Here is a 25,275-nt window from a genome sequence, read left to right on the forward strand (position 1 = left end):
GCGTTAGTCGATATATGCTTTGTCCATGGCCTGACGGGAAATCGGGATACAACATGGACTGCCCACGGCCAGCCAACACCCTGGCCGAAGACGCTTCTACCATCTCAACTTCCCAGAGCTCGTCTCCTCACATATGGCTATGATGCTTATGTGGTACGAGCTTCTGGTGTCTCAGCTAACAAGCTGCTTGATCATGCCACTAACCTTCTCATCGACTTGACGAACGATAGGACGAGGGTGGACGCATCCACTCGCCCACTGGTTTTCGTGACACATAGCCTCGGTGGCCTTGTTTGTAAAGAGGCAATTCTGCTATCACGTACGCATCATGATGCGCATCTACGTGCCATCTTCGATCACGTTATTGGGGTTATGTTCATGGGCACGCCACACAAGGGTTCTTGGATGGCCGACTGGGCTCGCTTTCCCGCTTCTGCACTCGGGCTGATGAAGTCTTCCAACAGAAAGCTGCTCACAGTTTTGGAAACTGACAGCCAGTTGCTTGAGTCCATACAATCTCGGTTCTTGTCCATGGTTCGAGACGTACGTGAGCATGGGAGATGTCTGCATGTAACATGCTTCTTCGAAGAACTGCCTTTGACCGGTGTCGGGCGAGTCGTGTCCAAGGAATCTGCCACACTTGACGGCTACACGGCAATTAGCATTCATTCAAATCACCGCGACATGGTCCGATTCTTGTCTGACTATGATACCGGGTTTCAGAGAGTACTAGGAGAACTCAGACGATGGATCGATTTGAGCGCGTCAGGGGCTGAAAGTCCAGCTACCACCACGACTCAAACGTCTGTTATGGTGTCTTCCGGATCAAATCCCGGATCAGTCCGAAAGGCATGCTACTATATCCCGTCCCCCAAGAACAAACGGTTTGTAGGAAGAGAGTCAACCTTGAAAAGACTCCAAGACATGCTATTCGCACAGGACTGCCAAAAAGCCGCCATTGTTGGGTTAGGTGGTATCGGCAAGACTCAAGTCGCCTTGCAGCTTGCGTACTGGGTCAAGGAACATCGACCTGAATATGACATCTTCTGGGTTCCGGCACTGAGCACCGCCACATTCGAGGAGGCGTATGTCGAGATAGCAAGGCGACTCGCCCTCCAGAAGTACAGCGATGACGATGATCCTAAAGACCTAGTCCGGGACCATTTGAGCTCTGACGAGGCTGGACGATGGCTGCTCATTATAGACAATGCAGACGACGGAGACGTACTCTTCACACAGAATGGCCTCAGCAGATATCTTCCTGAGAGCGAAAATGGCCTTACTTTGTTCACGACACGATCCCGAGAAGTGGCTGTCGAGACTGTTGGATGTGATGTGGTCGACCTGTCCGAAATGGATTGGGCTGAGGCGACGAGTTTTCTAGAGAAGAGCCTGATTCGAAAAGACCTGATTCATGACACAGCGGTGAAAGAGCTGTTGGAGGAGATGAACCACCTCCCACTCGGAATCGCTCAGGCTGCTGCATATCTGAACAAGAATCAGATATCGATTACAGAGTACTTAAGACTACTACGAAGTGCCGAGGAGAACATGATCAGCCTACTAAGCCGAGAGTTTCGAGATATGACTCGATATGCCGATTCACAAAACTCCGTGGCTGCCACTTGGCTTGTGTCCTTCGAGCAGATACTCAAATCCGATCCTTTTGCTGGCGACCTACTGTCTTTCATATCGTGTATCGAGCCCAAGGCGATTCCGCTCTGGATATTACCCAAAGCACAGGTCGAGGAGCACACGACACGTGCCATCGGACTTCTGTGCGGGTACGCTTTTCTTAATAGGCGTGGGGATACGGATGTGTTTGATGTGCACAGCCTAGTACATAAGGCGATAAACGTATGGCTTGAGAGACATCAGCGTGCGCAAAAGGCGCAACTTCTCAGCATCTCGCACCTTACGGCCATTTCCCCGTTAGATAAAAAGAACCGCCAGCTATGGAGGTCCTTGCTTCCCCATGCGCTCCGTGTGCTTGATAGAAGCCAAGAGTGTCGAACGCGTGATGAATGCCAGCTGTCTCACTACGTTGGAAGCTTTCTATACATTGAGTTCCGGTACAAGGATTCCCTCCTTTTCCATAGTCGGGCTTGTAGATGGGCGGAGGAACATCTCGCTGCAGAAGACACAAAACGCTTGGACATGGAAACTCATCTTGCAGTGGCATATTCTGCAGACTCCCAGGTGAAAACAGCCATCAGCATATTGGAGCGTATCGTGGCAATACGGGAACAAACACAGACGGTCTCAAAAGATGATCATAGTCGCACGGAAGCGGAGCGTGAACTGGCTAAAGCATATATCGAGGATGGGCAGCTCAAGAAGGGTATTGGAATGTTGGAAAACATCGTGGCGATGCAGAAAGTGACACTCCCTGAAGACGACCTTAATCTTTTAAATGCGGAGCACCATCTTGCGTTGGCCTACTGGATGAACAAACAGTTCAAAGATGCTATCAAAATATTAAGCTACATTACAGCCATACAGGCAGCCATGTTTCCGGAAGACGACACTGATCGGTTAGCATCAGAAATGATCCTTGGACTTGCCTATATTGAGGACGATCGAGCGAAGGATGGAATATATCGGCTAGAGCATGTCATGGAGATACGAGAGAAAGTGCTGCGAGAGGGGCACCCGCTACGGAGGTCATGTCACATCCATCTCGCTAAAGCATATGTAAAAGATGGCCAGATCGGGAAGGCAGTGAAGTTGGTTGAGGGACAGGTGTCAGTCGAAGCCAGGACACTGCCAGACGACAGTATCCGACGGCTTGATTCAATGGCTTACCTGGCGCTTCTATACCAGAAAAATCAGCAGCCTGGGAAAGCCATAGAGTTGCTGGAGTTCATATTGCCATTTGAGGAAAGTATATATCGAGAAGAACATAAGAAGACATTGACAACCCAGCACAATCTCGCGTATGCATACGCAGACATGGGGCAAATTAGCAAAGCAAGGCATTTGCTAGAGAAAGTGGTGGCAGTCAAAGAAAGGATATTGGCAGACGACGACCCAGACCTTTTAGTATCACAAAAAGAGCTAACCCACATCTCGCGACTAGCAGATCGCGATATAATGTTGACGGCTGCTCAAGGATAAAGTAATCACGGGCATTATTGGAAGGGTCGAGAATGATGATGGCCGTCAGTGTGATTGAGTGGCATATCTATGAGTCTCCATAGACATATCGTGATTCCCCTGGTGACTGAATGAAGGAGGATGAACAGAGATCGACGAATATCGGGTCTGAAGTATATTTTGTCTAGCACCATAGATCAATCCCTGCGACACCCCAAGATCTTCAGTACCTCCAGATGGCATCTGCCATTGTGACCACTTGAGCCATTTCTCTGACATCATGCACCCTGACAATATCTGCTCCACCCTCCACGGCCGCCGCCACCGTTGCAGCCGTGCCCCATATCCTCTCTGCCGGTTTCGGCACACCGGTGATCCGGCCAATGAAGCTCTTTCGGCTCGAGCCCACCAGCCATGGTAGCCCCTGCAGACCTGGCCAGCTTCGCAACTCGTGCAGATGCCGCAGGATGGACAGGTTCTGCTCGCCCAACTTCGCGAAACCCAGGCCCGGGTCAAGCACGATCCTCCACCGCCTGATGCCTGCTGCCTCGGCCGCGGCTACGCGCTCTGACAGCTCTCGTGCTATACCGGGGATAAGACCATCGCCAGTCAGGCCGGCAGGACCGCTGTCGCCATCGGTGTCGCTGCTATAGTCGTTCAGCGAGTTCATCGTGGCGGGCGTGCCGCGCATGTGCATCAGACAAACAGTCTTGCCGAGCCGCGCCATCGTCGACAGCATGGCCGGGTCAAGAGTGCCAGCCGACACGTCGTTGATCATGTCCGCACCGGCCTTCACAGCGGCCTCGGCGACTCCCGCGCGATACGTGTCGACGCTGATGATGACGTTTTGTCCCTCGGGAAGGGAGCGGATCAGCTCGATGGCCGGGAGCACGCGGGACAGCTCCTCTTCCTCGGAGACCTGTGGCCGGTGCGGTGCCGTTGACTGGCCGCCGACGTCGAGCATGGTTGCGCCTGCGGCGATGACTGATCGGATGGTCTCAGCGAGGGATGACGGGTCCGAGGGTGTGTGGACGCCGCCGTCAGAGAAGGAGTCGGGTGTCATGTTTAAGATGGCCATGACGTGAGTTTTGCGGTCGGGCTTATAGGCTTGAAGAGGAGCATGGGTGGCAGACAAGGGAGTTAGGGTAGTGAGAGGTGGGTTTGAGGGCGGAAGCTCATTCAGATAGTCTTGGGTGAGTTTCCATGGCCGATCGGGGCCAAGGGACTTGTTTGGTATGAGCCTAGATACAGATTAGTGATGAGGTCGTTGACAATTCGTGAATCTCTCACTCAGTCAGGGGCCGAAGCACGAATTCCCGCTCATGTATGCCAATATGCGGCACTGTTAGCCTCTCATGATCAATCTTCTCGTCCCCATACAGGAGAATGTCTAGATCAATGTTTCTAGGTCCCTTGTCAATGACCTTCTTCCTGCCCATCGTGTTTTCGATGTCTTGTAGCTGATCAAGCAGCGCAAGGGGCTCCAAGTCTGTCTCAACCTGCGCTCATGTGAGACTGGCATTCACAGAGAAAACGAGCGATCCCACATACCTCACATGCTCCATTGACGAACCTATTCTGATCTAGCACATACATCGGCTCAGTCTCCCACAGGCTGCTTGTCCTCTTCACACGGATGCCTCTGGCGTCCATCTCATTGCAAGCTCTCTCGATCTCAGCGATGCGATCACCGAGATTGCTCCCCAGCGCAATATACGCTGTCCTTTTCCTTTTCGGAGCCGGAGCGTCGCTAGAACGATCTATTTTTATTGACTGAGGCATCGTGTATCTCTTATAGGGAGCTCCGTGCTGACGCGATGCGCTTGAGAAGAATTTTCTGGCTACCACTACCGGCAGGAAGCATTCACGGCATGCCTGGACATTTCCGAGGCCGCTGATGAGTAGTTGTGATCTTGGAACGGACAGTGACGAGAGAAGTGAATATCTCATATTACTTTGATGCCAAAGCATCAAGTATCAAGCGTCAAGTCGTGATAGTGTCTCATCGACTTTTAGAGTGTCGACGGTTGACGGGCGTAGTGCGCTGCTGTGATTGGCTAGAATGCGATTGACGTTCATACCGGACCTCACTATCTCTGGGGCTCGAGATCCCTGGATGCGTCGCTGACGGGAGCTGACCGCTGAGCTAATCCCGTCCATCGCTGTGCTAGTGGTGGGTGCTTGTGCTTGTGCTTGTGCTTATAGCGACGCTATCCGCTTTCGTCCACGAGCACATGCCAGCGATCTCACTGGAGATGGAATCACTTTGCACAGGCTAAGATATCAAAGACTGAAGCACCACCAAAGCGTCAAACATCATGGTGTATATAGTTGAAAAGCTAGGATCATCAACAGGCAGTTTCCTACACTACATCCTATTCAACCTAGTCTCGACACAATTCCATTCGGGGCTTCTTGTAAATCCGACGAGTCGAGTTTACCGCTCTCAAGCGGCGTGCCTCGGCACTTCACACGCCCCTCAACTGACCCCAGACGGCCTGCAAGTCCGAAGTCAGCTTAGTTTCCTGCAGTGTAGGCTACTAAGTGAGACCTCGGCCCACGACCACATGCCCGTCCATCCATCATCCCATGATGACGCCGAGTGGCTAGCACAACACACCGGCGCTTGCTTCCCCGGACTCCAGAGTAGAGTAGAAATAAACTGCGCCTCTGAAAACGGGGACCACCACCCTGTATACATACATTCATACACTCACGTACCTGTCCTTTGACTGCCTCTTCACCTGCTTCTCCCCCTTTCATATCGCAACAATCTTGCTGTTGACGCATTGACGATCAGGAAAGCGACCCAGTCCCAGCGTCTCGAATTGCATCCGTCGCCGTCTTCCTCTCCAACTTTAATCTCCTACACTACTGTCATCATGGCATCTCCACGTATGTTGCGCCTCTTGTCCCCTCCCCAGATAACGATTTACTGACGGTGGGGTGTTCAAACAGAGAAGATCCGAACCCCGATCACCGATCTTTTCAAGATCCAACACCCGGTCCTGCTGGCAGGCATGAACGTCGCCGCCGGCCCCAAGCTGGCCGCTGCCGTGACCAACGCCGGCGGCATGGGCGTCATTGGCGGTGTCAACTACACTCCCGAGATGCTCCAGGACCAGATCACCGAGCTCAAGTCATTCCTCGTCGACAAGAATGCCCCGTTCGGCGTTGATCTGCTACTACCGCAGGTCGGAGGCAGCGCGCGAAAGACCAAGTAAGCAGCAGACCTGTATGGTCGCAGCAGATTAGTCAACAGAAGTGCTAACGCTTGTCGCCTCTTCAGCTACGACTATACCAAGGGCAAGCTAAACGAGCTGATCGACATCATCATCGACTCCGGCGCGAAGCTGTTCGTCTCCGCCGTCGGCGTGCCGCCCAAGGCAGTCGTCGAGAAGCTGCACAAGGCCGGCATCCTCTACATGAACATGATCGGCCACCCCAAGCACGTCAAGAAGTGCCTCGAGCTGGGCGCCGACATCATCTGCGCGCAGGGCGGCGAGGGCGGCGGCCACACCGGCGACGTGCCCACGACGATCCTGATCCCGGCCGTCGTCGACGCCGTCAAGGGCTACAAGTCGCCCCTCACCGGCGCGCCCGTCCAGGTCATCGCCGCGGGCGGCATCCACAACGGCCAGCTGCTGGCGGCGTCGCTGATGATGGGCGCCAGCGCCGTGTGGGTGGGCACGCGGTTCGTGCTGTCCGAGGAGGCGGGCGCGCCCGAGGCGCACAAGGAGGCGGTGCGCACGGCGGGCTTCGACGACAACGTGCGCACCATCATCTTCACGGGGCGGCCCATGCGCGTGCGCAAGAACCCCTACATCGAGAACTGGGAGAACGAGCGCCAGCAGGAGATCAAGGAGCTCACCGCCAAGGGCACCATCCCCTACGAGGTCGACCTCGACAGGCTCATGAGCGGCGAGATGACCCAGCCGCCCAAGGGCCTCGAAATCGCCACGAAGGAGGGCGAGGACGTCGATATCGATGAGATCATGGACCAGTTCCGGCCGTTCCTCATGGGCAAGGCGGCTGCCGTGTGTAACGAGAAGAAGACAGCCAAGGAGATTGTGGATGAGTTCGTCAATGATGCCGTTGCCTGGATACAAAAGGGCAACAGCCTGATCAAGGTCTCATCCAAGCTATAGAGGAGAGGCATGACGGAAGATGTTTGATTGGATAAGTCATATAGTTGGCATGTACAGTATGTAGCTGACTTCGACCGGTACTGTTAGAGCTCCGGCTTGATCACCCAAGCTTTAGGTGTGTGAAATTCATTACCTTGACCATCCCATCTAAGATCTATTCCCATGTCTTTGATTTCAGCCTCGGCAGTGTCGATGATCCATTCGGTGTTGGCAGTAGAGTCAACAATTGCACTCGATCTTATTGAAAGCCCTTTTAACATGATATCAGGGATGTATTTTGTCTGTGAATTTGCAAAGTTGCATACAAGGCCTTTACGACATAAGTCACCTCATACACAACTGTCTTGTCTATTAACCAAGTAATGCCACCGCAGTCTGCTATTACGCCTTTATTCCTTCAACAACACACGGCCTAGCTCCTTCAACATGGATAGATCGTGTCATTCTTTTTTCTTCATGTCCAGGCTGGAGCTTAGTCGACTGTTTCCCAACTGTCCTACCCCCTATCCCACTAGCTGTGCAATCATAAATTGTCGTCCAATCGTAGGCTTGCGCCCATAGTATTATCTGCTCAGCTTCCGAGATAGCTTCGGATAGCGCCCTGCAGGCGAGTCGCCCCTTCGCCAAGCACTTGGGTCAGGTTCTCCAGATCATCACCAGCGGTGATGCCAAACTTTCGGATGAAGTCCTTGGCAGCAGTCTCAAGGTCACCATAGTCCTCAGCATCGCCCTCCTCCTCCGGGCGGCCGAAGTATGCATTCGAGGAGATGGAAGTGGCGCCTTCGAATCCTTGCAGTCTTGTCTTGGCCTCTGCCTGAGCGTTGGGGTCAAAGGCACCCTTTCCGAAGAATTCATCGGAAGAGATACCCTTCTGGGTCCCGAACTTGTTCCTTGCGTATCGCTCCTCATCGGCTACGAAGTATTAATAAGTCATGTACGGCACATGTTGGAATTAAAGTCATACCTTCAGAAGCAGCCTTGATAGGGCCAACAGACCCGAATCCACCAGTACCAGCCTTCTTAGGAGCAGGCTTATTACCTCCGACCTGACCAAATCCAAGTCTGCCCATGCCCATGCCAAGACGCTCGAGCTCCGAAGCAGATTTCTCTCTCGTGTGTGAGGACGAGCCGTAGCCTCCGCGAGAAGGACTGACTGGGGTGGGAGAGATGATAGAGGCAGCGGACTCGGTCTTGGCCGGCTTCTTGGACTCAGCTTCCTCCTCCTCGGGGTTGTAACCAAGTTTCTCGATTCGCTCAGCCTCCTCCTTCGCCTTCTTCTCGGCCTCGTCAAAGTCAATGAAGTCACCGGTGACCTTCTTCACGCCCAGTTTGGGGGCCTTCTTCGCGCCGAGAATGTTTGCCTTCTTGGGTCCAGTTGTGGTCTTCTTCAATGCGCTAGAGTGGACGATCCGGCTAGCAGCAGGCTTCGCATCGCCCGAGTCAGTTCTGGAAAGCGGAGAGGCGGTTCGCGCAATATCCTTTCCAGCGCCGTTAGCACCTGCGTTCAGGAAGGGAGAGGGTGTGCGTCCGACGACCGGAGGTGTGCCAGTGCGCGAGATGGGCGGTGTGGGCTTCTTGATGGCGGGCTTGTCCCAAGATGAGAAGAAGTCGTCGTCTGGGTCGCCGGCTGGTGTGGATGAGCCGTCTCCGGCCTCTCCTGCATCGGCGATGACGACCTCGTTCGGATACCTTGACGCGATTAGCTTTTAGCAGTCATTACCGTGAATATGCCTCTTACTCTTGCGCATCCCGAGCCGCTCGCTTCTTAAGCTCGTCCTTATACTTAGTAGCGGCATTGGATGTGTACTTAGTCTTTGGATCCTTGCTGTTCAAGGCAGCGCTGCCTCCGTTTTGCTGGAAGAACTTGGTCGCAGACTCGTTACCGCCGACCTTCATGACACGGAGCTGGTCCCATTGCCACTCTGCCCAAGATGTTAGTCTAATGCTGAATAAATCACAAATCGGGACCCGTACGATCAAGGTTGGTGGATCGAACGAAGGAGATGTGGACACCGAGATTCCGATGATTAGCTGAGCAGTCAAGGCACAGATAGATGCCAAAGGGAACAGATGTCCATGTCGGGTTCTTCTGTCCGCAGTCGAAGCAGATCTACAAAGCCAGATGCAGTTAGTATGATAAAAGTCAACCACCCTGGAATATGCGATGCATGTGCTGAAGAGACGATTTGTCGCTCACCCTATTGGCAGGCTTCGTCTTCAACTTCTCGAAGATCTTGTGCGACTGCTGCTTCGTCGCCAGGGCGCTCATCTTGGCTGCTTCTATCCCTGATGATGGCGGTAGGATTCGTTAGAGGAGGTAACTCAGTAAGATTACGCGCAGAGCGTTGGGTTTTGTTAAGACGTGTCGTCTGCGACGCGGGGCAGAATCAAGGACGAGTAAGTCGAAGATAGTTTAAGGGCGGGAAAGGACAGCGACGATTTCCAGGGCGCCGTCTCCCGTGTTCAGGAGTTCGGCCACATTTTCGCTGATGTGGTGGCACTCGGCAATTGCGCTAGCCCTCTTCACGCCTAGTGCAAGATTCCCCACATGTGAATCTGGGCTGTTGGTCATTCTGCCGCCCAGCACCACATTGAGGCTCAGGTTTGGCTCTTGTGCTTCTTAATGCTCCTCCAAGCTCTACAGTTCCATCTCAAAGCGGTTTCGAATTACTATAGCAGATCGCCACGCCAGCGAGCTATGGAAGCGCCGAAGCCTCCATGATGAAGCCAATTTCTCTGTCAGCCATACGTCAGGCCACTTTGCTCGGCAGCCACCCTCAAGTTGCTCCGTTGATCTTGCAGAGAAGCTATGCGACACAGCACAGCTTAGGTACCGCGCCGGCTGCGGCATCTGGACCAAAACGGAAGACTGTGACCCCTTTCAATGACGATGGACATGTCCCATGGACCCAGCTGTCAGCGGGCGAGAAGACTGCCCGCGCGGCGCAGCAGAGCTTCAACTTCGGCATGATTCTAGTAGGAGTTGTCCTAACGGTGTGTTATGCTCTTTCAATGCATATTCCTGTTCTAAACTAACAATTATACCATACAGGGCGGAGTCAGCTACTTCTTATATCAAGAGGTTTTCTCACCGGATAGCAAGGTTTCTTATTTCAATCGCGCCGTCGACCGGATCAAGAAAGATCCCCGATGTTTGGAGTTGCTCGGAGATAGCAAGAAGATCACAGCATTCGGTGAGGAGACATGGAACAAATGGAGGCGCGCACGGCCTATTGCGTATGTACTTCACATCTCAGAACTACCAGCAACAGGTGCTGATTTGTTACAGGTCAACAGAGCGGAAAGACCCTCAGGGGAACGACCATTTGATGCTACAGTTTAACGTACGGTTCTCCCCGTCTGTTTATTTCGTCCATCGCTAAACGCCCCTTAGGTTCAAGGCCCCCTTAACAAAGGGGCGGTCAGCATTCATCTCATCAAGTATGTTGGCCACCACGACTACGAATACAAGTACTTCTTTTTGGATGTTCGTGGTCACCAGAGGATATACCTGGAGAATGCAGACTCCGCATCGAATAAAGATGGAGGAAAACGGAAGACGAAACTACTTGGCATCCAGTGGAGCTGAAGAAAAAGACGCCAGGCGGTTAAGCCAGGCATATCAGCGTGTACATGGGCTCAATCACTTCCGGATAGTAAAAAACTGGAGTCATGTTGAAATATCAGGGCGCTAAGCCTTCTGTCCAATTCAAAATACTATCGAGTTTTCGATTCAATGAGTGACTCTCGTCCTGCATATTTTTCTCAATCATCAGGCAGGTTAATGCGGTTGCTTTCGAAGTGTGCTGCAAATGCCCCCTCTTGGCTATGATACCCACACAACCCATAGTTGGACTCATATCACATATATCTTAGACCATGACAAGAATATAGGTCTGACTGCCATTGGTATCTAGAAGTGAGGAAGGGATGAGGAATGATAGTTCGATGAGAAGGAGGCGGAGTCGCGGTGGCGATGGTACAAGAAGAGACCACGTTACTAGCTGAGGTAAGACGAGGATCCACCAATCGATGGATATTGAAATAAAACCTTCGTGAAGTTTGCGTACGGCGAGCTGTTCGGGGTTGAAGATGAAGCGCAAAATCTCCATGGAAAGTACCGGTCTTTGTTTTGGGTATTACTATAACCCTTTTGTCCGCTCTATAATGTTTTCTAGTAGCATCCCTCTGATCTGGCCATTTCAGTCAAAGGAAGTGTGGTGATTGAGTATAAATACTCGATAGACTGGTCAGCACTTCCTTGTCAATCTCTTGAGAGTGTCGTCCCTTGGATCATCATGTCTCTCCGCTTTATCTTGTATGTCTATTCAGGTGTAGAATCCTCTGAAGGTTGAGCTCTGCTGAAGCTCCATCTATACTCCATATCGATATGGTCCAGAGTAAATACTCAAGCCAGTGGCAGACTCCAACTAGCCATTGAGGGACATGTTCGACAAAGCGCAACGAGAGCGAATTTGAGGTCCTGTTTAGGAGGATAATCTTAGCTGGCCTACCTTTATTATACTGTGATTCTCTTCAAACATTAATTGTTAACAGGGCTGGTTCCCTCGCTCTCTGGTCGAACCTTTCTCGACATTGCTGGTGATTGACGTTCGCATCTGTTTAGTTGATCATGAGTTCAACACCTTCTGAGTATATATGAAGTGAGGTATGTCTATTATAAGATATGCATTCATCTTAGGCAATGGAAAAGTAATAGTCGTGACATCACTATATGAACTGTGATTTATGATTCAATGGTCTGCTTGTGTAATGAGATTGATGTCTGATTCAAGCTCTTTTCAAGGCTGTCTACTGTATTGAAAGATAAACATACTTTACAAATCAGTATCTAATCCATCTCAGTCTCCAGATGACTCATACGAAAAAATGTGCCTATGATGCTATCATGCGTTTAAATCTATCAAAAGAACTACATAAGCCTGTGAGATGTCATTTGTCGTTTGCCATTTAGTGTAAGATAATCCAGAGCGAAGCCGCGTCTTAAACAAAAGCATCTTGGGGAAGCTTAGTCAATTGATGTCACAACGCCTACATAGAGTTTGACAACACCATTCATTATCAGATGTAGCAAGATGAAAATCTTCTGCCCGGTCTTGAAACTCGTTTACATCGACTGCAAAGCATCTGTTCGACCTGCGATCGCAGTATACTTGGACCCAGCCGGTCCGGTACTAATAGAGAGTCTACAGATCATGATGCAGGCCATATCTCTGATCAGGCCGAAGATCGATCAAAAAGACGTCGGAATCTAAAACGATCAGCTTTCCATAACGCCGAGCCCAGGTGAACAGAGCGCAAATGCAACCGCGCCGCGGGCTGACATCGGCGTTTGACCTGCCTCTTGAGCGGCAGAATCTTCGCATCGTCCTTTTTACCTGAGCGTTCGGCCCGAGTCTCCAAGCAAGGCATTCCTGGCCCTTTGGTCGCATTTGATAACCAACAGCCACGCGCGTCATAGTACGACCTCGGTCTACTCGACGCCGGTCAGAACTCCTGGAAGAACCAACGGTCCAAGTCAAGCACAGGGCCGAATTCTCTTCACCATGAGGACAGACTGTATGCGGGAAGTCTCGGTGAAATGGGATCTATCAGCATAAAACTACTGTTCCTAGCATCGACTTTGAACCGTGCCGCGGGCAATATCAGCACGATGAGACCGTAGAGCCAGCGGGGCGCTCTCAACGGCTGGCATGGTGTGATCGTCCGGCGGATTGCATGGGATAGAAGATCCTGTAGGGAACCGGTCTGTGAGGCGTCCAAAGGGGTCCAAATGTTCGAGTGGGAGATCATGTAGCATAACGGAAGGCAAAAAAGGGGATTTGCCGTTCGGGTTACACAGGGCACGATGCATTGACGAACTATGGTTCGTCGCAGCGTATTCTCTGTCCTGCAAGTGCGGCTCAGCAAGGTACTTTGTATTGAAGGTATATTCAACCGAATCCTGCACCAGCTTACAACCGTACGAGGATGTTGGACGGGATCGCAATCTGTTCTGCTTTCCTCGTACCCGGCGACGCGACGCCGCTCAGCCTTGATAAGGCCATGTGCACGGCAGCCACAGCCGCAATCTAAATTAAATGTACGACAAATGAAACTGTATTAAGGCCCCAATGAACTAGAATATTTCTCAACCCTGTCTATCTTTTATCTTGGTACTATGGATGTACCCCAGGTCCCGGTGTTGTGGTTTGCGTCGACCCCGTGGGGCGCTGGCAGACAGATAACGGCCGTCTATACAGGAAAAATCAGGGATCTAGCCAGGACAGTCGACGCAGTGATTCAGGCTGAGCCCTTCCGTCGCTTCACCTAGACGGCATGAGCGACGTATCTGGCGAAGCTGTGAAGCTGATTCTAACGCTAGTCTTCATTATGCGGTCTTCGAATGTCACTAATAACATTGGTGAAGGTTATACATATGGATAATATCACAGAACAGATTATCTTTACTAAGACATTAACTACTGTAGTGAAGATTCAACAAGGTCAGATTTCTGCGCTGAGCTTAGTCAAGAAAATGTCTAATCCTAATGCTTGCGGTCCTTTGCTGCAAGGACCGCAACATCGTCCATAGCTCAGAAAATACTAGGCAGTCTCTGGAAGCTCGATATTTAGTCCGACCAACCCTGTATGGCTGGGTAATAGCCTAGATCTGGCCAAGGTGTACGCGATAAGGCGCCATCGACCATCTTCTCTCCGTTTGATTGACGGAACTTATTCTTCCTTCTACGGAGAGAAGTTCGCTTGTTAGTGCTTCTTAGGTGAGAACGAGTAGGCCATGGGCATGGACCCCTTATCATTTGACGTCACGACTTAATGTTAAAGTCAGATATCTGAGCAAGATTGGCAGCTCCAAGTAGAGAACAGGCAAGTTAGTGGTTCTAGTTGAAGATAAGGGCAATGTGGGTTAGTAGACTACGCCTGTTGCGGTAGAATCCTGGGGTAGGCCTTTACCCGTCAGCTAGTCGACTTCCTGCGTCCCGGGTCTCCGGTCGGTTGGGATTTAACCGGCCACTTAGTCCCATAGCAAGGTCTAGATCGTAGTGGATATAACCTGAGAGATCCAGAATCAGTCCCTTACTGGATCAAGAGGTGGTGTTGACTTGTTGGATGTCGTGATCAGTAGCTTGAGGCAACTAGGCTGCGGAGAAGCACGACAATTCTAACTTCACTGAAGTGATTCCCAGAAGCGACCTGCTAAGCTGTACTTCGCCAATATTCAATTTTTGTCGCTCTCCATGTACTCTTGCCGGATGTAGGGCAGGAAGTCTTATCCCATCCCAAAGGCTGACTTACAACAGCGAGTAAGCGCAACTCGCGCGCAGTTAGCAACAGCCCCTGCTAGCTTTGAAGATCACTGTACTGGAATGTCAACGCTAGAGCTGGCCATAACGGCCGGCTTGCCGATGACTTACACCAGCCATTGTCGAGCACCTCATCGATCGTGATGACAACGACGATCAGTCAGACGAAGCGTAGCAATGTCTGCTCTAACAAAGGCTAAGCGGATGTCGATGCTGACGGCTCTGCACTGCAGGAGATCGTTCTCCGTGATACAACGCCCCGACTAACAACTAAACTGCACAGCGTTGCAAATGTCCTTTCATCCCAACGTAGACTTACTCAGCGGCTGAAGTTGTAACCCGAAGGCAACACGCCTGCAGTAGCTCTGTCCCTACTGACCGTACTGTAGATGTCGAAGGGCACATTTGATGGTCGTCGATGCCACATCTAGCCACAGGCAATTGATCCTGTACCGAATCTTCCGCTGCTGGGAAAGGCTTGGCAACCACTAGGACGATGCAGATAACCCCAGGACCATATTGCCCTGATCGAGCGTCCCCGGTGCGCAGACCTGTCATTAATTAATATCAAACTCTTGATATTGTAGATAAGGCAGCTCCCCCACACTTTTGCTAAAGGAAAGCTGCGATGCTACTCGCCGACCTGAGATTCGAGAGATAGGATGAACTACAACATTTCCATTTTTGGATTTCTGGGGAGGCTTGTTCGCATGCTGCTTATATGACATTGCGTACGCTCGGGCACCTCTTGGTATGACCGTGTCTGCACAAACGGCGTAGTCAGGACGTGGGACAACCACACTGAGGATGTGCTTTGAGGCGGTCTAAACTTATCACCAGAGCAATATCGATCCTAGAGGGGCTGCGTCACCGACTTACGCAGCAACGGGCCTGCCTGCTTGCTAGATGGCGCACTTACCCGTGGTGGAGAGTCGCGGGAGGCTTTCCTCGTGCGCCCGCACACCGTGAATAGTCGCAGGTCTGAGATCCCGCGATGCCCAATACCCTGCTCCTCATGCTGCTCCTCCCCCGCATGCTGGTGCCGAGATGCGCGGCCATTGGAGGGTACTTCGCTAGAATAAGATGCGCACGTATAGAGTGCCGTGCCGACTCCCCGCGACCCCAGCGGGGGCACGGGATGGTTTAGGGTGTTTCATCCACGAGGTAAGAGAGTGGTAGGTAGGTGGATTTCGAGCTGCTCATCAGTCCATGTCAAACCTGGGGGTGGGCTGGCCGCTGATGATGGCCGAAGTTTTCCCCCCAACAAGCGCCTTGACAGAGACAGAGATCGCTACCGAGCAGAGCGAGCTTGGTCGAGGTGCTGCATTCGCGGAAGCGTCGAGCGCACATCCGCTGCCTAAGCGAGAAAGGGCGACAAGGCTGTCGAGGTCGCATTGGGACGCCCGGGCGCTGGCTTCGGACCTGCCACCCGTGCAGCGTTCCTCCTCCTTGCCATGCTCCTCCCATGGGTTTGTCGCCGCCGGGGTATGGATAGATGATCAACAATTAGCCACGGATTCAGCATGGACGGTTGTGCCGTGCCGTCCGCCTCTGACCTTCTCATCGAGGCTCTTTGATGAACAGAGAGTTTAGCTCATGCCGGACGGGCGACAGGAGGTTGCATGCAAAGGAAAATAAAATTCAACCATGATTGATTGTGGTGAAATTCTCTGGGACGATACAGAACCAGGGATATGGGCTCCATGTGATGTAACGACGGCCGAGAAAGACAGATTGGCGGCTGCGATTGAATGCATGCTGCTCAGTATTGATTACCTGCTCATTATCAGCGCCGCATCACTTCAGCTGTCCCCGAGCACACGGGAATATCACCAAGTGAGCAAGTTCTTCGGATGCCCGTTCTCGTGCTTGTCAATAATGTGCTGGTCTAATTAACACAGGCGGTATCACAGCCAGCCGTGTGTGACAGTGAAGAGCCAAGGCGAGCAGGGCTTGCCATCTTAGCTGATTGTGGGGTTGAGGTGTGCGGCCGGGACGGGCTAACACACGGCTGGATGTCGCTTTAGCAGGGCCAGGGCCTCGAAACCCCCGAAACCACCCCATGGGGCCCTGAAGGCGTGGGGGTCGCCCGCCCTTGACCGTGACTGTGAAATGTCTGGGACTGGGTGAGCGTTCTAAATTTGACCCAGTAATTGACTATGAAGTAGCATACTGTCACAGAACCTGTCTTCTGCCCATTCCATGACGGAGTTGTTTTTTATTTTTCGTTCCGGTTGCCAGTTAGCAGTGACTTAGCTCATCTAAGTCTAAGGGCCAAGGCTAGCTGGCTGGCTGGCGATGACAACATCAAAATGTCGATGTCGACACGGACTTGACGCGTGGTCGAATGAGACACGGTCTCTTATCAAAGGGGTTGACTTTCTGATAGTTGTCGTGCGGAGAAGGCTCGAAGCTATCACAAATGCCAATCTTGGGACGGCTGAGCAAACAATCTCGAACTTCCCCATTTGGCCGCCTAGCCCCGGCGCCACAGATGCTTGGGACATTTTCCTGCCCTTTCCGTCCATAGACTATTCAGAAGCGCTATTCCTGGAGAAGCAATATATCATGTTGGGCGTATGAGAAACCTGAAGTAAACAAGGGCTCACTTTTGCAGGATACATCCATCACGCTGGCTAATAAGTCTCCTTCCGTATCACTCTGGTTTGGGGAGACGCCAGCCTGCATAATAAACAAAGCAACCCCCTTTTCCTACTACAATGCTGGCCAGGTAGGTAGGCAGGAAGAATGACACGTACACGTACGTACCTTCGTCCACGATGTACTGTACATCCGCCCTGCTGCAATGGCGCTCAGATTGACATAGTACCGATCTTCAGAGCCGGGCCCTCCCAGGGCTGCCCCCCACATTCGAGAAACGCCAAGGATCGCATCCCATTGGGCCCAGCGGTTCCTATCACAAGCCAAACCTCCATCTTCCTGCTACGGAGTGTCTCAACGCTGTCTGACATCACGGCCCCCCCTTTTCAGGGGCCGGGTCGTCCAGTCCCACCAAGAATTCCGAAGTTCGTCCATGGGAAGAAGAAGGAGGAGGAGGAGGCCAAGGAGGCCGGGGAGGCAGACACACCTGGAGAGACTCCGGGGAAACAACAAGCCCCCAGGCAGGGATGTGTAGGCTTACATTAGAATCCGTGACTTCTTGGAGGGGCCGTCCCTGATCGCTACTGGAAATCTTGATCTCGGCGCCATGCCATGACTGACTCGAACAAGACAGACAGTAGGCGTCGCTTGCGCCCAGCATGAATGTTGTTTCATTAGCTGTCCTCATCCAGGCAAATAATCCGTTGTCTCGCAATGCAGGAAGAGGCTGTCGCTGCCGCGAGACAGAAAAATTTCATAGACATTGCGCAAAAGCCCATTGACAGAAGTACGCGAGCGCAAAAAAAAAAAAAGACAAAAAAAACAACCCAAAAAAGAAGCAATGAAACGGTTTGCTTCGGAACAGACGTGCGTATGTGATGCATAAGTGAGTGTGGCAGCTGAGAAAGAGGCGTCCCATGCCCATGATTGACCGCTTGCCTGAGCCTGTCTATCTGTTCAACACCATCTGCAATTTCAACGAAGACCAAAAAGAAACGTTTCGATAACGTCAAACCGGGGGAGAGGGACGTCGGAGCCGGCGTGAAGAAGGAATAACATTCGACAGATAGTCAAGACAAACAGCCTTTCAGACTAGACGGGCTAATGAGGCTTTGGCATCTTCGACCCCACGTAACTAACCCGTCCCCGCGCTTGGGGGGACGATCCATCCTGGGGATCGTGATGATCAGAGCATATACTTTTTGGATTGCATCACCGCCTTCCAAGTAGCCATGTCTATCTATACTCGCCATTTTCTCGATCACTGGTGGTGCGCCCAGAGCTAAGCCTAATATGGCCTCATATTTGTCTGCCGTTTACTCCCAGATCCCGTCTATCTGGACTTGCATCTCTAGGCACACACACCCGCGCATTTTGCTCCCACCCACACACTTCGAGCAACACAGGCAACCTTCATTTTCTTTGCTCTCCCCCGGAAGTTGCGGTGAAGGGCATGGCGCTCTGTCCAACCATGGCCGTTCCCACGGGGTGCTTGGTTTGCGCGGGGGTGAAGTGATTTATCGTGTGTTGTGTGGTGTCCCTTCGCACCACACCCGCCAGCCTACTGCGCAGCAGTCGTAAGTTTTTCTCCTCTACCTATTGCTCCGGTACCCGGGGACACGCGCGACGAGGCCGCACGCTGAGTCAACGGATGACGGTGACTGGGGCCGTTGCGCGCCCAGAGGAATTTCATCGACGGGAACTGCGGAAGGGGATCAAAATAATCTCAAGGTTCTAAGAGCAACGGTACCGGAAATAGTAGTTATCTCGTTCTCATAGGCTTACTGTACCATGGCACGTTTACATGACTTTCCCCAGGCGGACCCTACCCTCCCTCGTCACCTCCCCCCCTATCTTCGCAGGGCTGGGACGAAAGACCAAGGAGGTGCCGACTTGGATTGCGTTGTGTTGCACCACGTCTCTCGGTGAACACCTGGCCCCATGAGCGTAGCGCCTTTGACGATGGGAAGGATGGTGGCGCCTGCCGCCCATTCGCGGGGGGCGCAAAGATACATTGTCTGGAGGCTTTTTTGAGGCGGCGGGTGAAGATCTGTTTATCATCTCTCATATCTATCTTCTTGAACATGATATGCAGCAGGCATGCCTCACCTCGTAAACGCAGACCTCCTGAAAAGAAAAGGGAGCGGACATATATCGTCCAATACACACGGGAGTTGGCTTCACTTGGCGCATTGCTTTGCCGACCACGTACCCAGGTCTCAGCGGGCGTTCCGTCTCTATAGCCACTAGCCTCTCGGAGCTGCGATACGCGCTCGCAGGGACATTTGATGACGGGAGCTCAGCCAGTCACTTTCATTCTGGTGGTTATCGGGAGCCGGGGAATACGGGCGGCCCCAGGCGGCCAAGCGGTCTGGTCCTGACCTGAAAACCACAACTCCAACGAATGGACGGAAGGCAAGATGATGGGATGAGATGGAGACGGGGGCTGAAAATCCTCCCCCGCGTTGGGAAAAGGAAGATGAATCAGTAAGATGTGGTGGACCTAAGTGAAATAAGACCAACTAACACGAAGCTGTGCCACTGCACCATAAGGTACATACATAAAATACAAACCAACAGATGTAACTTGACGATGGGATAAGGTAACATTAGGATCATAAGGTTTTCTCGGCTGTGCTGGGGAGTCGGAGCCTGGGGGAGGGAGGGACGGCCAGGCACCTTACCAGGAGACAGACTGACAGACAGACTGACGGCTCTGCTTTTGCCTTTCCCCGGCAAAAGCGCTTCTCCCCCACAAACCTGCTTCGGGGCGGCAAACAGCACAATCCTGGGGTTCGCTGACGTGATGGGCTGGACTTGCCTTACACGGTCTGTATGTACCCTCGTACACGACTGCACTGCACTGCACAGAGAAAAAAAAAACGTATTCAGCTGGAAATTCCATCTCAGCTTCAGTCAGTCAGTCATGCACCAACCAAGGCCGCTCACTGGCTCCTTGCTGCTTCTTTCCTTGCCTTTCCTTGCCCAGCTGGGCGCCAGGCCGCCTATCCGCCAGCCGCTCGCTGGCTGAAGAGGCAAAGCCGGCGGTATAGACGAAGAGCCCAGAGAGGCTGAGCAGGCACAACGCGCGTGTCTGTCTGTCTGTCTGTCTGTCTGTCTGTCTGTCTGTCTGACTGACTGACTGACTGACTGACTGACTGACTGACTGACTGACTAACTGGACTGACCGCTCAAAAGAAAGTCAAGAGCTAACTGGAGGGGGAAGTAAAAATCAGGTAAATTCCATTTGTAAACCTTTACAACTTATCCGTCCACACACATGTCTGTTTGTATTTTCCCCCCTTCGGTGAATGTTGTAGAATAATTGCATGACACGTTTCCATCCTCGCTCGATGCGGTGGGAATGGGGCGGAGAATACGGTAATACTGTGGCCAACTACTACTACTACTACCCGGGGACCTCCGAGGCTGGCTTCGCTTCCTGTGGTTATTGCCGCGGATGACAAGACGATAGCCAGGGCATTTAGTTAGTTGGTTAGTTGGTCAGGAGTCAAGGCCTGATGAACGAGCCAACAAACAGTCGGTCAGCTCGAAGTTACATTTCTCTCTCTCTTCTCTCTGCAGCGGCAATGTGCTCCTGAGAGGGAATATGCCTGTGTTACAGAGACCCCCCCACCCCCATCTTTCTGCGCGCGACCTTGACATCGTCCAAAGAGAGAGTGTCCGCACGTGTCCCCTCCGTAAGTGCAATCTAGACAGATGATGAGACCTCGGAGGACCCTTGAATAAGCAACATCGCTGGTCAACTGCAGGGTGTGTTTGGCACCCCTTTGGAAATCCGGGTTGCGTGGGCGTGGGTTGTTGGTGCTTGCTTCGCTCGCTAAGTTGACCTAGGTAGGTCGTAGTAGACTCATCTCATCACCCCAAAGGGGGGCACACGTGGGGTTGCAGAGTGACCTGCTCTTCACACCCAGAAGTCACCACTAAGGAGGGTCACATTGCTATGGTGGTTAGGTATGCTTCTGTTTGCGTATCAAGCGGGTTAAAGTTTTATCTTTTTTTGGATGGATGAAGAGTGTGTTTGATTGTCTGCCTGCCTCACACTCTATCTCAGTGGTGAGGTCTTGGTGTGGTATGGTATGTCTACTCGATCCCCCCCAACCCAACCCAAAAAGGAACAAGAGCCAAGATACCGCTTTCTTGAGAAAGAAGCCCCGAAGTCGGGTTTCCCCTTGAAGCGCCGTCGCAAAAACGTCGATAACGCAAGCGCGCTAGCGGAGGAAAAAAAAAGAGAGAGAAGAGAACAAGACACGCACACAACACTGTAAGAAGTTGAGATTGTTAACGAGAAGATAACAAATGCCACCCAGGATCTTGTAAATCTGATCCGGTCCCTTATAGTCCTATACCTCAGATATGATTCCCCATCCACCGTCTATTGATTCAGTTAGAAGCCCCACAGTAAAAAACAAGAGCAGTAAGAAATAACACCCGCAGCAAAAACGTGCATCACCCCCGCCGAACGGTCCTAGTGTCGCCTGGGATTTGTGAGAGTCGCAGCTCCAACAAACCCCTTCTCGATCCCCCAGTAGGTCCATGCCAGGACCGAAGCCACCACGAGGCAAAGTTTGACTGTGTGAACAAGATCCTGTTTCCCAATTTCGCCCGTTTTTATTTCCCCTTGTGTGCCGTTGTGTTGAAAGATGGCGGGTGCGAAATTTAGTAATTGGAATTCAGGGTCCCACAAAATTGAAGTCTAATCCGCCGAGGAGAGGGTGGAAATCTATGCGTCGTAAAACCCGCAGTTTTTATCACCGAAGGCCCATCCCTGCCACCAAAGAAGATCCCGATCACCGAGCCGTTGCGAAACTTGTCGGTGTGCATTAAAGGTCAGGAAGCAAGAGAAGGTTCGGACTGCGGTCGAAGAGAAAAGATAAAGTAGTAGTAGTAGTAGTCCTAGGAACGCCTCGCAGTCTATCCGTCTATATATTCCGGTCGTTGTCATCGATCATGTCAGATAAAATTTGCGTAGAAAACATTTGCCTTTCCCGGCGCATTACATCCGGTCCATCAGGTCCCCACCAGCAATGCTGTTAGAGGAAGAGCTCCTGCCACTAACGTTGAAACCGTCAGTGGGGCCGAGAAGATCCTGGACAGCGACTTTGGGGACCTGAGGAACAGGCAGTTTCCTCTGGGAACCGTCTGGGCGGCTCATGATGTCAGAAAGAGACATGCCAGTTCGCGGCCCGCTGGCAGCAGGAGCGCTGGGCGGGAAAGGAGTCTCAGGTTGGGGCTCCAGGGGAGCGAGAGCAGGCGTCGTGTGCTGCAGAGACAACTGCCTGAAAGGCGGAAGCTCGTAGGTTGCGGTGTAAGACGGCCTGAGACGGGGCGAATGAGCAGGAGTGGCCAGAGGAGTGTGGTCTGGAGTAGGCGACAGAGAATCGTGGGAGAAGGTTGGCGAGGACGGGGCCGTGGAGTTGGGCGAGTTGGGCCTGGAGCGCTTGGCGTGCCTGTAAGAGTGATAGTGGTCGTCGTGATGCTCGTCGTGAGAGCTACTCCTTGACATGTGGTAAGCGGAGAGAGAGGGCAAGTGACCGCGAGACGAGTGGAGGCTGTGAGAGTAATAGGGGTGATGCCTATGCGAGTGAGGGGCGGGAATGAGGGTTTCCCTCTCGACCTGGTTCGCAGCCTTTGCGAGCATCGAGATATCCATGCCAGCGACGCCCTGGGGGCCGCGGCCATAAGGGCTCAGACCTGATGCGTTGGGGATGGCATAGGCGGAGTAGGAGTGTGGCGGCGACACGTTGGGAGAGGTGAGAGTCGATGTGGGGGCCGAGCGAATGTTCTTTGGCGCGGGCGGCGGCGGCGGCATCATGTCGCCGGGCTGCATGGCACCGGAGAGCATGGGATGCGGCTGCTGGCCCTTGTTTCCTCGCCTGGAGTTGGGGTTGTTGTGTATTCTCGAGTGGCGGGTCAGCTCGTCAGAACGGGAGAACTTCTTGCTGCAGCCGGGGAACTGGCAGGCATGCGGCTTCTCTCCTGTGTGAGTGCGGATGTGCCGAGTCTGATGCTCGAGACGGTGGAATGCCTTGTCGCAGAGCGGGCACTTGTAAGGGCGCGGCAGCTCGTTCGAGGCGTCGGTGGGCTGCTGGTCGCTGGGTAGCGGACCCCTTGGGCGGAGGACTGTGACGGTGGCCATGTCGACGTCTCCGTCTCCGTCAACGTTCTGCTGTTGTGTCTGGGATGACGAATCCCGGCTTTGGGCCGGAGCCGGTTCAGAGGCTGCGACGGCGACGGTGATCGTGCCTTGCGCAGGGGCTTCGTGGTTCAGTAGATTTGAAAAATCCACTGCCGACTGTGCTCGTTGCATGTGATCGCCTTTTCTCCACGAGGGGAAATATGCCCGACCGGAATGGCGATGATTCTCTGTGTGGCTTCTCCCACGACTGCTGCTGCAATCCAAGTGCAGCGCTCCTAAAGTTGATGCGGATTGTGATCCTCTTGATATAAACCCCTGACACTTCTTTTGCTCATCCGAAGACCTGCCAAGAGTCTGTTATATGTTTGTTTATTTGTTGTCGAGTTGCAAGTGTTGTGGTTGTTTTGTGGTTATATTGGTTGATTGCTGGTATACTACGGCGGGTTGGTAGTATTAGTATTGAGGGGTGGGTTGGGGGGCAGAGCTGGTCTGGGGAAGAGGGAACAACTTTTTCGAAAAAGAGCGGCTTTGGGGGAGGGGGAGAGGAAGCCGAGTGGTTATAAATGGCTTCCGGGTAGTCGCTCACTTTCTGGGCTCTGGGCTCTGGGCTCTGGGGGGAAGGGTGAGTGAGGGTGAGTGAGGGTGAGTGGGTGGGGTGGGCACAGGCTGCTGAGTGTGCTGGGGGGCAGGATGGCCTTTCCTCGGGGCGGGTCGGTAGGCCAAAATGCAACTGACTCTCTCTCTTCTGGGCCTTGGGCAATGGGCTGGGAGCATGTGGGGTGGAGCGTGGAGTGGGCGGGCCTTGGAGGTACCTCCCTGAGTAAGAAAGTCTAAGTCAATGGGCAGGAGAGAAAAAAAAAATTAATAGGAAAAAAAAAACGGGCTACGAAAAATCGGGACGATTACAGCGCCTCGCCGCCAGTCCCGTAGGGGCAGTACCTCTCCCCAGATGTATCTACGCTGCCTGTACCTGCAAGATGATACCAGCCAGTAACGTATCTTACCTTTTGACGACATTACCCCAGGCTCAAGAGGCGGCCCCCCCCAAGACGGTGATACCGTCAGCAACAGGGCGAGCGTTAAGGTACAACCGCTACTTCCCCTCTAAGTACCTTACCTGTTCCGTTGAACCTGGTGTCGCTGTCGGTCAGAAATCCCTGGAGAGGGGAGGCAAGTAGGTAATATGCATCAGAGACAGAGACACAGACACTCCTCACACAAGATATCAAGTATCGTCATTCTATAGAGTAGAGTGCTTCAGACACTTCAGATTTCAGGAGGGGTGAGAGTGAGGGCGATACCCGGGGGTGTGCAGAGTCAGCCGAGTACAGTACCTGCGATACCTTCACTTCTCTTCACTGCACTTCACGGGGAAAAGGCTGGGCAGGGACCTCACATCACTGAGTTTGTACTTGACACGGGGGCTCAGGGGGGAAAACCTAGGGCACTAGCGGAAGGGATGGGACAAGAGGGACTGCGAGGCAAATGGATGGGTAGGGGGGTCCATGGAGGGATTACGGGGCTGCAGAGTGGGCTGCCGACATCAGCAGTACCTACTCAGTAGGAGAAAAATGCGGAAAATCAATGGAGAAATTCCACTGGAGGTATGGAGGCAGGTACAGTACAGTAGGTACCGTCAACTACTCGCTCGTCTCTCCGAGATAGGCCGCTGAGACGAGGAGACGTCACCACCACCTGGGCACACGGAACTTTGCGGCCAAGTATCGCCGCCCAGATCATCCGCTTCCTGCTCGACCTCGCCAGTTGCCGCTTCAGGCAGGCGTAGGCTCGTAGGCTCGTAGTCCCCTTTTGCAATGGAATTCCTGAGAGATGACAGGCCCCCCGTGCCCCCCGTGCCCCCCGGATCGGCTGTGTCCATCTACTGCGTAGGTCGTAGGTGGTGACATTGCGGCCGGCGTCAACCTGGGGAAACCAGGCGAGGGGG

At 52.8% G+C, this 25,275-nt stretch overlaps 6 protein-coding genes across 6 annotated transcripts; 3 read left to right on the top strand and 3 right to left on the bottom strand.

Annotated features, from left to right (window-relative positions):
• Positions 1-851: 851 nt before the first annotated feature.
• On the top strand, positions 852-1,855 carry UCRPA7_1387 (putative nb-arc domain-containing protein; the record flags this gene model as incomplete). The annotated part of the gene is made up of 3 exons (XM_007913968.1): positions 852-884; positions 940-1,784; positions 1,849-1,855. 3 exons carry the CDS (start codon positions 852-854, stop codon positions 1,853-1,855), a joined length of 885 nt encoding a protein of 294 aa, XP_007912159.1.
• Positions 1,856-3,319: 1,464 nt separating this feature from the next.
• On the bottom strand, positions 3,320-4,749 carry UCRPA7_1388 (putative folic acid synthesis protein; the record flags this gene model as incomplete). Its single annotated transcript, XM_007913969.1, has 3 exons — positions 3,320-4,337; positions 4,387-4,595; positions 4,648-4,749. The coding sequence occupies 3 exons, from the start codon at positions 4,747-4,749 to the stop codon at positions 3,320-3,322; spliced, it is 1,329 nt and encodes a 442-aa protein (XP_007912160.1).
• Positions 4,750-5,978: 1,229 nt separating this feature from the next.
• UCRPA7_1389 (putative 2-nitropropane dioxygenase protein) lies at positions 5,979-7,244 on the top strand (the record flags this gene model as incomplete). Its single annotated transcript, XM_007913970.1, has 3 exons — positions 5,979-5,991; positions 6,055-6,316; positions 6,386-7,244. 3 exons carry the CDS (start codon positions 5,979-5,981, stop codon positions 7,242-7,244), a joined length of 1,134 nt encoding a protein of 377 aa, XP_007912161.1.
• Positions 7,245-7,815: 571 nt separating this feature from the next.
• UCRPA7_1390 (putative arf gtpase-activating protein) lies at positions 7,816-9,513 on the bottom strand (the record flags this gene model as incomplete). Its single annotated transcript, XM_007913971.1, has 5 exons — positions 7,816-8,156; positions 8,209-8,933; positions 8,983-9,166; positions 9,219-9,354; positions 9,442-9,513. 5 exons carry the CDS (start codon positions 9,511-9,513, stop codon positions 7,816-7,818), a joined length of 1,458 nt encoding a protein of 485 aa, XP_007912162.1.
• A 698-nt stretch (positions 9,514-10,211) lies between these two features.
• On the top strand, positions 10,212-10,833 carry UCRPA7_1391 (putative import inner membrane translocase subunit tim-21 protein; the record flags this gene model as incomplete). The annotated part of the gene is made up of 4 exons (XM_007913972.1): positions 10,212-10,238; positions 10,297-10,481; positions 10,534-10,588; positions 10,639-10,833. The coding sequence occupies 4 exons, from the start codon at positions 10,212-10,214 to the stop codon at positions 10,831-10,833; spliced, it is 462 nt and encodes a 153-aa protein (XP_007912163.1).
• Positions 10,834-22,187: 11,354 nt separating this feature from the next.
• Positions 22,188-23,501, bottom strand: UCRPA7_1392 (putative dna-binding protein crea protein; the record flags this gene model as incomplete). The annotated part of the gene is made up of 1 exon (XM_007913973.1): positions 22,188-23,501. One exon carries the CDS (start codon positions 23,499-23,501, stop codon positions 22,188-22,190), a length of 1,314 nt encoding a protein of 437 aa, XP_007912164.1.
• Positions 23,502-25,275: the final 1,774 nt, after the last annotated feature.

The sequence above is a fragment of the Phaeoacremonium minimum genome (genome assembly GCF_000392275.1).
Source record: "Phaeoacremonium minimum UCRPA7 unplaced genomic scaffold PA7_03_scaffold_84, whole genome shotgun sequence".
Classification (NCBI taxonomy): Eukaryota; Fungi; Ascomycota; class Sordariomycetes; order Togniniales; family Togniniaceae; genus Phaeoacremonium; species Phaeoacremonium minimum.